Below are 13,955 nucleotides of genomic sequence, written 5' to 3'. Positions count from 1 at the left end.
CAAAAGATCAGAACAACATATTAAAAATAGAAAAATAATGTTTTTAAAGAGCAAATATACAAGGAGAAAGTTTAAAAGCATAATTATGAAAGTTCAAAATCAATTTTTTAAATCATGAGTTGAAGAGTCAAAATATGACTTAAAATGTTAAGTTGTGAGTCTGATAGGTCAAAATATTGGATTAAAAAGCAAAAAATTAGGACTTGAGCTAGAATTAAAAATTATGACTTAAAAAAGTTAAAAAATATGACTTAAATTCAAAATTGGGAGTGCAAAAGGTCAAAATATGATATTAAAAGTAAAAATTACTTATTTAAAATGTCAAAATATGACAAAAAAAAAAATGAAATCGAGTTTTTAAAAGTCAAAATATAGGATTAAAAAGCCGAAGTTAGGAGCTGAAAAGGTCAAAATCTGACTTAAAATTTAAAACTGGGAATCTAAATGATAAAAATGTGATATATAAAGTCCAAATTATGAGTTGAAAAGGTCAAAGCATGAAATAAAAAGTCAAAATCGTAAGTTTGAGTTGTAATCTTGAGATGAAAAACTGAAAATATGAAATAAAACCCAAATTAATTTCTTTCCCCACATTCTTGACTTTTTGTGAAATCTTTCTTTCTCTTTACTTTTTCAGATTTTTATGGCTTAACGAGGAAAATTTAAAATAATCAAGTTAAAGGTCACATTTTTATACTGGTGGGCCAGTTAGAATAAAAATAGGTTATGATCTAGCGGGCCGGATATAATCATTCCACTGGCCGGCTTTGGCCCACGGGCCTTGAGTTTGACCCTTGTGCTCTACAGTATTACTGAATTCCAGGTTTAACCATTGGCAATAAAAAATATGTCATGTGACAAAGTTTGGTTTCTAAAAAGTGCAAAATTTGAGCAGATATGGGTCCCTGAATGTTCTATACATCCATTATTAGGTTCACACAGGGCAGCAGCCTCTAACTGTTAGTGGTCAGGCATTCAAATCTTGCACAATTTATTAATTATAATAATATCATATTTTGAAGATAATAACAGGCAAGATCCTCTGATAATAGCCCCTGAATGTGAAGATTTCTGTTTTCCAGTCAATAAAAAACTTCCAAGTTGTGGATAAAAACAGCTAAATTTCTGGAAATGACCTGGAGCTGTGTGAGGCACAAACATGCTTTCTGCTGTGTTATCCACTATTTGATTTATTAACTCATATTGGTACATGACTAGAACTTCATCCTGACTTTTAGGGACGTGGAAACAAGCACCACCATAATTCACCATTAATAATGAAGACTGTAACTGACTGGTAATGCATGTAAAGTATTTAGAGGAGAACTGCTGCTTTTCTTCTTTATTATTTTCATTTATCATTGTATATAACATTGACATGGTGCAGTGATTACAGGATGCATAATCAAATGTGTCTTAAAAGGTGACTGGAAGGACCGTATCCAACTCATTTGTGTTGTTAAAACAGGAATTTATGTGCAATTTCTCACATAAATATTGATCATATTTGAGACGAGTGATTCGCAGGTACAAGTTAAGCCTCTAAATACTCAGGCCTGATAACAATGACTGAAATGACTAATCTCTGAAAACAGCAGCAAGGATGTGAAATAAATCATGAGATTCTCACATAAAGAATTGTTTAAATTGCTGTTTAAAAAAATAACTGTCCACACTTGATGATTGAACAATTAAACAAGTACATCATTTATTCTCTCATAGTGAAATACAATAATTATGAATACAGTGAGTGCAGACAGGACTCTACTTCTCTTCAGCACTGGGCAGGATGATTTTGCTTGGGTCGTAGTAGTTCTCGCTAATAACAGGGAGACCCTCGGCCTCTCTCTGCACGATCAGACGCTCTGCCTCCCTCCTGGCCCAATGTCTATAGGAAATACAAAGCAAGACAAAAGTGAGAAAAATAATAGCTTCAGATATAAAATGTTCACTAAAAACTGAAACTTTTATGTCATCCTTCCACCAGGAGGTGGTTTTGAACATTTCAGGCAAAGACCAGTATGAGTCTCTTATTTATTTAGCTCAAATTAGTTTCATTATCTCTTTTCCAGTAACAAAACGGAGAACAAGACAGGTATCTGAATCCAGGGATGGACAAACACAATACCTCTGATCTTAGACAGGAGTTAATGTGAACTCATTCTGCAGTAGAGCTGATTTACAGTGCATGTTCCTAATAGTTATAATGCTTTGCTTTGGACTTTACATTTCTTCTGTTGTAACTGCCAAAGTAAAAGAGAGATAAATTGGGTTGTACGTTCATAATGGTCTGAAACAAAACGCAGAACAAATTCAGCAAACTCAAACGACTTCAACAACGTCCATTCTTTTGACAGTGATGAATTTGACAGCTGACACAACATGATGCAAACTCACCTGTTGTCTGGTAAGTAGGCAAGAAATGTTCCTCCGATAACGAGAGCCACTGAGATACCACAGAAGAAGACTGCTCTCATGTTCCATAAATCCACATGAGGGTCGCTGGAGAAGCCATGGTAGTCTGGATTCTGAGCAAACACAGAGAGGAGACCGATTATCATCCACACAGCAGAGGATCTGACACAGCAGAGTCCTTCAGTTGGTTTCACTTGCATGTTTTCATGCTTTTAAGATAAATAAGAATAAGATTATTCTCTATTGTCACCAATGGTAGAATGAGTTTCCACAACACTGTCCCACTCTAGTTCTGAAAGGTTTAGGCCCTTCTTTGTGATCGGCCCAGGACTCAGCAACATGGCGAAGGACATGTAGCTGATGAGGGTAAGAGGTCTCATGTTGATGATGTGTTTTGTTTCTTATGCTCATGCTTAGTTTAGGAAACAAACAAACAAACAAACAAAAATGCTTCTATACAGCATGTGCAGAGCCTCTAGCACTGCATGGGAATACCTATAACCAATCAGACTTAAAACACTTTGCAGCATTTACTGATATTGTTTCCTTCTGTCTAGATCTTTGCTTGTGTTTTACTCTCAGATGTGCGTTGCTTTGGATAAAAGCATCTGCTAAATAATATTCTAACACTGTAAGAGGAGAAGATTGCAAACTTCTCACTGCTTGTTTGGGATGTGGGGTACATTTATGGTTTTCAAAACCATTTGAAGAACATGAATGGTACATTAACTATTTATATTTGTATTCCCATTGGTAAGTACTCAAATTCAAGTACTTCTACTTTGAAATAAAGGCATCTGAGCATCTCTGTGTCACACTCCGGCAGCTTGACAGACAGCAATGGTGGTACTGCTACATATTAGGGCTGAACAATTTGCAAAAATAATCTAAATGCGATTTTTTTTCCTAAATATTGCAATTACGATTCATTATGAAATTATTCTTTGGTTAATCTTTTGTATTTTTCGACAAATTCAAGTAATAAACAATTCCATAAATAAGACCATGTGTATTGAAAACAATGAAATTATTTCTGAAGCAATTAATCCACAGTAGCATGAATCTGAATATAGGGGTGCAACAAGCTTTAAGCTATAAAGGAGGAGGCTGGGGTGCAGGAGGTGAAGCTGGGGTATGACTTTTGTGAAGTAACGCTAGGCTTCATCAGTTTTATACAGAATGAGCTAACTATTTTTGCTCATATTGCAAATGTGATGTCATTTGCTTTGTTTTAGGGCATTGTGATTTTCATGTCACTCATTTTGACTAAGAAAAACATACATAAAACACAAAAAGGAGGATTTTTGAAGGCCATTATAAAAAAATGACACTTGAATGTTTGCATATTGTGCATAAAATCTCTGCCCCTGCAAAAATTGCTATTTTGCTATTTTGACACATTTCAAGTTAAAGAAATATTGCAATGTCTGGGATTTGAAAATTGCACCAGGCCATATTAGGATTTAATCTAATTTGAGATTAATTTTCCAGCCCTACCACATAATTAATCTAATTGCAATCTAGAAGTCAGACTATGCAATTACATTAAAGGCTGCCATTATCCATGTATTTAGTAGTACTTGGAGATTACAAAATACCTGCAGAAAGGACTTTAAGTTTAAAATAGTGCCACTATTGCAATTTGCAGAAGTACCTTCATTGAAAAAAAGGAAAAACTTCAATTTTTTGAAAAATTTATCTTGAACGTAGTATTGTAAAAACTTTAGGTTTATATTCTTTACGCTACTTAACATTTGTATGTTTGAGTTGAGAAACACTTCAAAACTATCATTATTCTCTGAATTTTACTTTATAACCAAGCAAGTCTTATAACACCACCTGTGGATTTATTCACAATCATAATACTGCCATGTTTAATAGCAATCACACATTATTACTAAATAAGTCGTGCAGCACTGAGGGATGGGGTTTCATGAAATGGGGATTGCTTATTATGTAGATTTTTGAGAACAAATCACAATAAATGAAGCACTGGTTTGTGAGATTTCGTTGTGTTTTATATGAGTCACATATCCTCACTGTGCAGAGCTAGTTAGTTAACATTTAATGAAGCCAGGACCAGCTGATCCAGCCAATCACTGAGCTCTAAGGTTTATTATTGTAATTACTGCTCTAGTCGGTTATGGCATATAATTCATCATGTTGATGCTCTTTGTAGAGAAATGCCTTCGTCACTTTTTCCTTGAAGTCTAGATGAGTCTCTACTTTAAAAGTGCAGTTTTCATTACGTACTTTGTTTCTAAAGCACATTTTAAAGACTTTACCGTTCCCAAAGAGCTGGACACAAACGGTTAGCCGCAGCTAGCGGCTAGTTAGCTGTTGTAGCTAACTGATAGCATAAACAGAGGTGTAACATCACACATGTTAACATTATTTTACTGTCAGTAACTCCTATTTCTGTAAGTCCCAGTGTTAAATAAACCCCTAACTTCCTATGGGCCAGTGCCGGTTATGGACGCTGTCACAGGCAGAATCTCACCTTGACGTACGGGTCGACCTCGCCGTGTCCACCCTGGTCCACCGGGGCGTGAAGCTCCTTCACAGCCGCAGAACCGGCGGCACCGCTCGGTTTAGACTGAGAAACGAACCGGGCCGGCTGACCGGAGAGTAACCGGGGCAAAGCGGGCCCGAGCCGTGCCAGTCGGGTCAACATTTTGCCTGTTTGTGAAGGAGACTGACGACCCGGAGCTGGAAACACAAGAGTTACCTCTTCTTCTTCTACGTTGTTTCCAAGAGTGAAAACAAAATCACCGCCACCTGGTGGTTTTCTTCGGTACTGCACCACGAGAATGATTAAATGCAGAGGTGGGAAACTTTGGAAATAAGGCCACATTTAATTTATTCTCAGTGCCAAAGGGCCACATTTTTAGTCCAAAGCTAACCGCTGTCATTACTAAAATATGAAGAAATAACATGACGCTTTAATTTTAATTTATCATACCAGCATTTATGTTTTTAAACTCTAGAGCAAATATAAATGGTTGATTTAATGAGCTAAACAGAATGAAATCAGTTTTCAGCTATTTTTGCAGTGTTTTGCATGCAGTGTGGAGAATAGTTTCTGGTCACTACTCAAAGCTCATGACCATAGTTGGGGGTTTGTAGCATAAATTAATTAAAAACAGCGTTGCCTTTTGGCTCAGCTCCTTCTTCACCATAACGGTCTGGGACATTACCTGCAGTACTGCTGACACAGCACCAGTCTGACCTTCAATCACATGCTCCATTTTACCCTCTATAGTAAATTAGACCCGGAGATAATTAAACCCCTTCACTTGGAGCAGAAACTCACAATCCACACAGAGAGCAATCCACTGTTTCTGGGCAGAGAACCAAGTCTAGTCTCTAAAGGTCTAATGTTGAGTATCAGGTCAAAGTTAACTGTTGATCAGTGTTAGTCTAGCATGTTTAACATCATTAAATTTACTGCTCAGCTCTACCCTGTGACTAGAATAGCCTACAGACAACAACAACATTATTATCCCCTCTTGAAAACTGACGATAAACAGAGGGAATTTTTACCACATCTTTTCCAAACATCCGTGGTTTTATTTTGGATAGTAACATTATTTTACTTTTCACAGAGAAACAAAATTATTATACAGAAAGCAAAAATTGCCAGGGTCCCTTTAGAGGTGACCTTTCTGTTGAGCCACAGCACAAACCATTGTTGTTCAATGATGGTCTAACTTTGTAATGCTCAAAGCTGTAAAATAAAGTTGATCTGAGGGTTATCTTCAGTCTAAAAACTCCATCTAGAAGAGCACTCAGAGGACACAGACCTCCGCCATTGACCCAACCTCCAAATAGTGAAGAATCCTTGATAAAATTCCTGGATCCATCCCCATGTGCTCCCCACCGCAGCATTTGCCGTTCACTATACTCTCAGTGGGGTGGAAATACAGTGAGGTACAGTCTTGACTTCACCACGGGTGGTCTATCATAATAGGCACGTTGCCTGGCGGTGCCAACAGACGCACTGACAGTCTCACCCATGGTCTCACCAGATGACTGGAAGTCATGGCAGAGGGTGAATATTCTTCTATTCTGCATTGTGAGTATTGTCGCAACAATTCGCTGTCTTTCTCTCTGTTACGCTCCGACTTGTCTCCTTGACCGGGCGTGTGTCTTTCAAACTCTATAAACTCCAAAGCTTTGAATAGAAACACACCAAAAATGCTGCTGGGATCAAAGTTACTCATGCCTGCCATCTCCTGGTGTAAAGTGGTAACAGTGCAGATCTCCGCCATTAGTTCTGTCTCCCAACAGTACAGACTCCTTTAAAAAATTCCTGAATCCAGACGGTGATCCTGATCAGTCTCAAAATTGAATCAGTTCTTCCTTATGCCATTTCTGACATTTCCTGAACATTTCCACAACTTTTTGAGTTATGTTGCTAAAAATCGAACAAACGAACAAACCCACCCGATCACATAACCTCCTTGGCGGAGGTAGTAAGGGTTTGAACTGTCACTGAAGAAAGTATCATGGCAGAAAACAAAGAAATTAGTTTAGACTGGAGACAAACAATTCTTGATACTCACAAACAAGAGAATGATCTACAAAGTCATCACCGCGTTTCCAAGAGTCAAGAACTGGAGAGAGAAGGATCATCAAGAAACTTAAAGAGAGCCACACAGCCCAGGGCGTAGCTCAGGGGGGAAAGGGTGATTACCCAGGCCCACAGTAGGGAGGGGCCCTTGAGAAGCCTGCAATGAAAAAAGTGTTTCTATTTATGTTTTCTTAGAAATTAGTTTCATTATTGAATCAAAAGTGACTGAATGAATTGGTCCACAGACTGAAATTTGTATCAAATAGAGTAATATAAAATATTGGGGGGCCTCTGCTCCTCCCTTAAACATGTCTAAATGGTACAGTCTAGTGCTGCAAATAATGCAGGTAAATTCAATTTAACCACAGTAAATATATTGCTCATAAATGGGGAAATTATGGTTAAAAACAAATTAAAATGCAGAGATATTTGTAAAAACGACGTATCATTTGTTGCTTGGCTAGCTGGTTAAGGGACGGCGGGGGGGCTTTGTAACATCCTTTCTGGGGGCCCAAAATCTCTAGCTACGCCCCTGCAGACAGTCCAGAGCAAGCCTGGCAGAGATAGGAAGCGATTGATTTAAAAGACTCTGGAAAGAAAACAAGTGAGAGATGTGTCTAAAGACCCCAGAACAACAGACAAGACTCTAGAGAAGGACTTAGACAAGTCAGGAACTGCAGACTCAAAGAAGACCATCACTAGAGCCCTGCAGGAATAGACCAAGAAGAAGTCCACTTCTGCAGAGGAGACACTTTCAAACCAGACTGAAATCTGCTAAGGACAACCTGGAGAAAGATTCTGATCCTGGAAGCGTGTCCTCTCTTCAGATGAGACCAAACTAGACCTCTTTGGTTGTAGAGACGTTTGTGATGTTTGGAGAAAGAAGAGGGTCTGGGTCGTCGCTGTCTCCAAACATGACAATGAACCCAAGAACATGTGGCTCCTGGTGAAGAACTTCCTCCAGAAGACCAGAGTGAACCTTAATGACTGGCCTGACCAAAGCCCTGATTGAACCCTGTTGAAAATCTGTGGGGTGAACTGAAGATGAAGGTCCATGCCAGAGGACCATCAAATCTGGAGGAGCTCGAAGGATTGGCCAAAGAAGAACAGGATTCTGGGATTCCTCAGGAGACGACAAACAACTGCAGACTGTTATCCAGCCCCAAGGAGACGGGACTGACTGTTGGCATCAGAGGATCGTCATTTAGACCCCGGGAGTTTTTGCTTCCTGTATAATAATTTTGTTTCTGTGTGCAAAGTAAAATAATGTTTGCATCCAAAATAAAACTAGGATGATTGGAAAAGATGTTTAACTTTGAAACCTTCCAAGTGGAGCTAATATTTTTCTCCTCATCTGTAACTTTTATTGAGCACATGCTGATTTTCAGATCACTGCTTTCATTTTTCAGAGTAAATACAGGAAAAAACAGTCCATCAGTTGCATTGATTATTTATTTGTGTCCAATATACAATCAGTAACATTGTTGTGTTGTATGATTAAAAATTTTACCTTTGTGCACATATATAATTTAATGAGATAAACAAATCATTTTTTTTTTTACAAATGCACATATTGCTAGCTCAGAGTCCAAGCCAGTCCAGTTACTTCTTTTAAATATGCTTTAAATACTGATATACAAAAGGAGGTGAAACCAAATGTTGGATTTTAACAACCACAATAACCACATGGGGTCTGTCTGAAGGTTTCAGAATTATTTAGTCTCTGCTAACTCGCCTACTGGAGGAGGATTTACCCCCTTTCAGTTCAGCCTCCTGCATAAAAGACGACTGAGAAAATCTAATATAGGCCACTGAAAACAAACAGTGAAGTAAAGCTAAGCAGTGACCTCCACTTGGCACCACATCCCAACTTCCTCACTGAAATGAACGGTTCAAGGTCCAAACAGAGTGGAGAGGAAAGTCTGGGATTTGTGCTCACTGTTACAAAACCATTATGTTTTAGGCTTCATACACACACTTTCAGTTTGAGTTCCCTTTCAGTCTTCAGCCACGCACGGCGTTCATCCACAGTAATCTGACAGATAGTGCACATCGTATAAGACCGAGCCACGTCTACATAGTCCAATCACTGAAACGAACAGACACAGGATGCTTCCACATGGGCAAGATTTCGCTGAGTGGAGGATTTCATGCAAGATGATTTAAATTTCTATGAATCCCTCACATTTTAAGATTCAGGTCTTTGAAATTTGCACGTTTTGTTGCATTTTTAACAGCATTTGAACCGACTGACCTGTCATTAAACCCAGCTTTCCCTCGGTGTCTGTTGCAAGGTTTGACACAATCTCATTGCTGGCTCTTTCCCATACAAGAGACTTGAAAATACCTCACGATACGACCAATTTTTTTTGGTATTAACTAGGACTGGGCAATTAATCGAAATGTAGATTAAATCGCAACAAGACCTACTGCAATTTTCAAACCACAGAGGGTGCAGCATTTCTTTGACCTGACATGTGTTTTGAAATACCAAACATTCAAGTGCCAATATTTTCTAGAATAATTGATAAAAGTTCCTACTTTCCTTGTACACTTTTGCCTTCTTCAGAATAAGAAATCTATATCTTCACCCCTTTCATTGCAATTCATATCAAATTTGCATTACAGGACAAAGTAACTGCATGAAGACATTTTTGTTAGATTGATTGTAATTTTGAGAAATTTGCTTAGAAATGTTTAGATATTTTTGGAGAACTTGAGAAATGTATTGTCACATTTTTAGCAATTTCATTTGAATATTTTTTGGGGGGGGCACTTGCTTTGAAAATGTAAAGTATCTTCTTAAAAATTTGATAAATTTATTCGTAAATTTTAAGGAATCTGATTTGAATTTCTTTGGAAAATTTGTGGAAAATTTTAGGTATTTTTATGGAAATTTTAACATTTGTAAGTTTTGGGGAATTTGATTCAAATTTCTGGGGGAATAGGTTTGAAATTTTTAGGGTAGTTTCATGAAAATTTGAGAAATTTATTTGTACATTTTTAAAAGCTGATTCGATTTTTCTGGAGAGGTGTTGATTTGATTTTTTTTAGTATTTTTTCGAAAAATTCAAGGAATTTATTCCTAAATTTTGGGGAATTTGATTTAATTTTTTGGGGGTGGGGACAAGTTTTAAATTTTTTGTTCTTTTCTTAGAAATTCTGAACATTTATTTGTAGATTTTGGGAGATCTGATTCAAATTTCTGGGGGAAATAGCTTTGAAACTTTTTGGTAATTTCATGAAAATTTGAGAAATTTATCTGCAAATTTTTAAGAAGTTGATTAGATTTTTCTGTCTTGATTTGATTTTTTTTAGTATTTTTATGAAAATTTGAGGAATTTATTTGTACATTTTTGGGAATTTGATTTAATTGCTTTGTTATGGGGGCAAGTTTTAAATTTTTAGTTATTTTCTTAGAAATTTTGAACATTTATTTGTAGATTTTGGGAGATTGTATATCAATTTCTGGGGGAAATAGCTTTGTGTGTTATAATATAGAATGGTTTCTAAGATGAGGAACCTGAAGAATAATCACATGTTAAATTGCAATCGCAATGTTAGGTGAAAAAATCGCAATTAGATTTTTCCCCCAAAATCGTTCTGCCCTAGTGTTAACTGCTCTGATTCCTTCATAAACTTGGCCTCAGCAAAAGAATAAAGAATACAGATTTTTAAAAATTCAAACCATAGGATATTTTCAACTGTCTTCAGTGGTGAAAAGCCCAGAAAGTAGAGTTTGTCCAACCTAGCACAAGAAACCAAGGAGGATGGAGCTTAATGAGGGCTGCTGTGAGAAAGGGCTCTCTGATTGGTGGGTCAACAGACCAATCAGAGGGCCAAAAAAGGACCAATTAAATAATAATTCTCTAACAGAGGCCTTAACTGAGCATGCATCCATACATTTAACCTCATTTTCCCATAATAGTTGGAAAGTTCTGGTTGTTTCTCAAGATCTCAGCATATCTATCTTGTTTTCCTGGGAAAATCAATGCTGGTTTCCCTCGAGTTAATCTATAAATGGGAAAATGAGCATGGGCACCCCAAGATAACAAGACGAATAGGTCAAAATCTCAATAAAACAAACAAAACTGACTCCTCATCACAGTGAAAACAAACTGAAATGCTCCATGGATGCATGCAGCTCCAGGCTTCCATAAAGCACAACTCCACCCTATAATTAGAATGCAAAAATGGCCCATGACGGCACAATGTGGACGAAAACGAGCAGCACAAAACAAACATGGAACAAGGCTTCTGATTGAAACAAGAGAGGCACTTCTATGCCAAAAGGTCACATATAAGCTACTAGTTTTGTCACTGGCCATGTCAAGTGTTTAACATCATATTATTCCACTTTATATTCCATTTGTAACACAGAAGAAAGGAGTCAGTGGTTAAATAATAAAGCCAGGATTCTCCCTTTCCTCATAAGCAACAACAGAGCAGGAGCAAAAGCTCCCTTTGCCTGTTGTTGTGTGTTAAACTGTAAATAAAATGTTCTGGAAAAAAAATCTTTGGGAAAGAGTAAAAGTGCTGAAATAATACATCTATGAAAAATAAAAATTACAGCATTAAAGAAATTACAGTACATTGGTTTGAGTATTTAAGTCCAGCACAAACAGAATCAGCGTGGTAATAATAAAAAGATCTCTACAGTACTGCATCCATTTAACTGGGTTTTAAATTAAAAATCATACTGGCAAAAATCAAACTACATTTTTCTACCAGAGGGACAAAAACACAAGCTCTAAGGTTGTAAGAATTTTCAATGCTTTGACTATTTTCAATACCACAATTTAAATGACACAGTCTGTGTTGTTTTCATGATTTTTATCATCAAAAAATCAATAATGTGATGTTTGCAAGCAAACGCAACGTTTGCAAGCAAACATAACATCACATTTCCAAATGGCACAAGCATGTTGGTAACTTGTGCAGGAGTTCAAAGGCATTTTTGGAAATGAAAACTAAATATGAGACAATGTTTAGGACTTATTTTCTTGTCTCAGTGGAACCAAACATGATTCAGTTTTATTTGATTTTAACTAAAGTCACATAAAAGTTTGAACACCTCGAATCACAGCAATACTCTGTATTGTCTACAGTAAACCATCTTTTTGCACATTATATTGTTTTGTTGCAGAAAATTTGGCGGAATTTGCAATAAAAATTCAGGATTTTCTCCCAAGAACTGTCAAAGATGTTCTGAAATTCAAGCCAAATTTTCAGGCATTTTTGTGGACATATTGGAGCGTTTGTCTTTGTAAAACTTTGTGATTTTTGTGAAAAATGTCCAGAATTTTTACAGGAACTTCCCCAAATTTTCATGGAAGTCGTTGGGGACTTCCATAGGGTTTTTTGTTACTTCCACTGTAACTTTCTGGATAATTTTCCACAATTTTCATTGTTGATATTACTTCAGGAACTTTCTGCAGTTCTTCCAGGAACTCTCTAGACTTTTTCAGGGGAATACTCCCCAGGAACTTCATGAACATTTTAAGATTTTTTTTCTTTGGGAATTTTCAAGAATCTTCACAGAATTTTCACAAACTTATCATTTAATTTTTGATGACTTTCATGACAACTTCCATGATAACTTTCAAGAATTTTCTCAAATTTTCCAAAATTAATATTTTTAGGACTCTGCTAGGAATAACAGACTTTGCTGGGAAATTTCAGGAAATTTTAAGCACTTTTCCCAAGAACTCTTGGGATTATTCCAGGGAATGGTCCTCAAGAAACCCTTAAAGGAAACTCGAGATTTTCCATAAGAAATTTTACACAAATTTCATGAAAAAATTAAAAAGACTTTCATGGGAATTTACAGCAACTTCCATGGTAACAATAAAAAATTAGTTTTCAAGGATTTTTTTAAGGACTTTGCAGGAAATTTTCCACTATTTTTCTTGGAACTCTTCCTGGGAATTTTTCCCAGTAACTTTTGAAACAAATGTGAATTTTTGTGGACGCTTTCAAGATTTTCTCAGAATTTTCTTGGAAAATAAAACATCAATATGAACTTTCAACAGTGAAATCCTCCACTCTCTGTCTGTAAGAGACATCATTGCAGCTCTCATATCTTTATGGGACACTAAAGGGACCTGGGAATGTCAGTATTTGAGTATTAGCACCCTTATGTTTTATATCTCCCTTTAAAATAACAGAGACTGTATCATGTGGCGTTGAAAAGTCTCAACCTTGCTTTAACACGGCTAGTAAAAACCCAACAGAAAACTTTGTCCTGTTAAACTAAAGATAACTTTTTCTTATTTACCAGTTATTCAAAGAAACAGATCAGACAATAAAAGCACATGAAAACACTTTAGAATATTTCAGGATTATTTAGCTTCATATAAATCATTGCACTAACCCAAGAACCTCTGCTGTCAAGTTTGAATGTTCTTTTCCATCACAAACGTCTCCCCTGGTTTACCTTTACTGCATCGTGGATTTTAAAATAAATCATTCTGGAACTTTCTCCCTTTTTTCTGACAGGAGCAGCACAACAGTTGATCTTTGTTTTACTGATGGAAAACTTTACTAAAGTGTGGCGCTAACAAGATGACAGGATATAAAGACAGAAATTCTGTTTGGCTCCTCTACGACAGTTTTAAACATTTATACAAAAAAAGAAATCAAAGATGGTGGAATGTGTGAAACAAATATGCTTTTCTGTTTTAACCCATCTATCGGGTGTCCGCCTGTGCCAACAAATCCAGATACTACAGCACTTAAGAGACAGGAAAATCAACAATAATCAGCCGTAGATATTTTATCTCTATTAGGGGATTCTTTACTTTTAGTAAATGATTCATAAACATCCAGGACAAGCAAACTTTCAGGTGTTTTGGATTCTTGGAGTCAATTTTTATCAACTTTGAATGCGGCTTTGCTACTTGCCTTCTTTTTAGACCCAGACTGAGTATATTTGAAGGGAGAAGCTCTTATTTTGTTGAATTAATGA

General features: G+C 36.6%; 1 protein-coding gene across 1 annotated transcript; it reads right to left on the bottom strand.

The window, feature by feature from the left end:
• Positions 1-1,683: 1,683 nt before the first annotated feature.
• On the bottom strand, positions 1,684-5,148 carry ndufb11 (NADH:ubiquinone oxidoreductase subunit B11). The gene is made up of 3 exons (XM_041799796.1): positions 4,916-5,148; positions 2,398-2,528; positions 1,684-1,888 (listed from the first exon to the last, which is right to left on the bottom strand). The coding sequence occupies exons 1-3, from the start codon at positions 5,087-5,089 to the stop codon at positions 1,765-1,767; spliced, it is 429 nt and encodes a 142-aa protein (XP_041655730.1). The 5' UTR covers positions 5,090-5,148; the 3' UTR covers positions 1,684-1,764.
• Between the last annotated feature and the right edge of the window lie 8,807 nt (positions 5,149-13,955).

This window comes from Cheilinus undulatus, linkage group 11 (assembly GCF_018320785.1).
Source record: "Cheilinus undulatus linkage group 11, ASM1832078v1, whole genome shotgun sequence".
NCBI classification, from domain to species: Eukaryota; Metazoa; Chordata; class Actinopteri; order Labriformes; family Labridae; genus Cheilinus; species Cheilinus undulatus.
Note: the sequence above shows the minus strand (reverse complement) of the source record. Positions and strands in the feature narration are given on the sequence as shown.

Coding starts and splice junctions, on each gene's coding strand:
- ndufb11 (XM_041799796.1), bottom strand. CDS start 5,089: ATGTTGACCCGACTGGCACGGCTCGGGCCCGCTTTGCCCCGGTTACTC. Junction 2,529..4,915: donor AGGTCGACCCGTACGTCAAG/GTGAGATTCTGC, acceptor GTGTTTGCTCAG/AATCCAGACTACCATGGCTT. Junction 1,889..2,397: donor GCCTACTTACCAGACAACAG/GTGAGTTTGCAT, acceptor TATTTCCTATAG/ACATTGGGCCAGGAGGGAGG.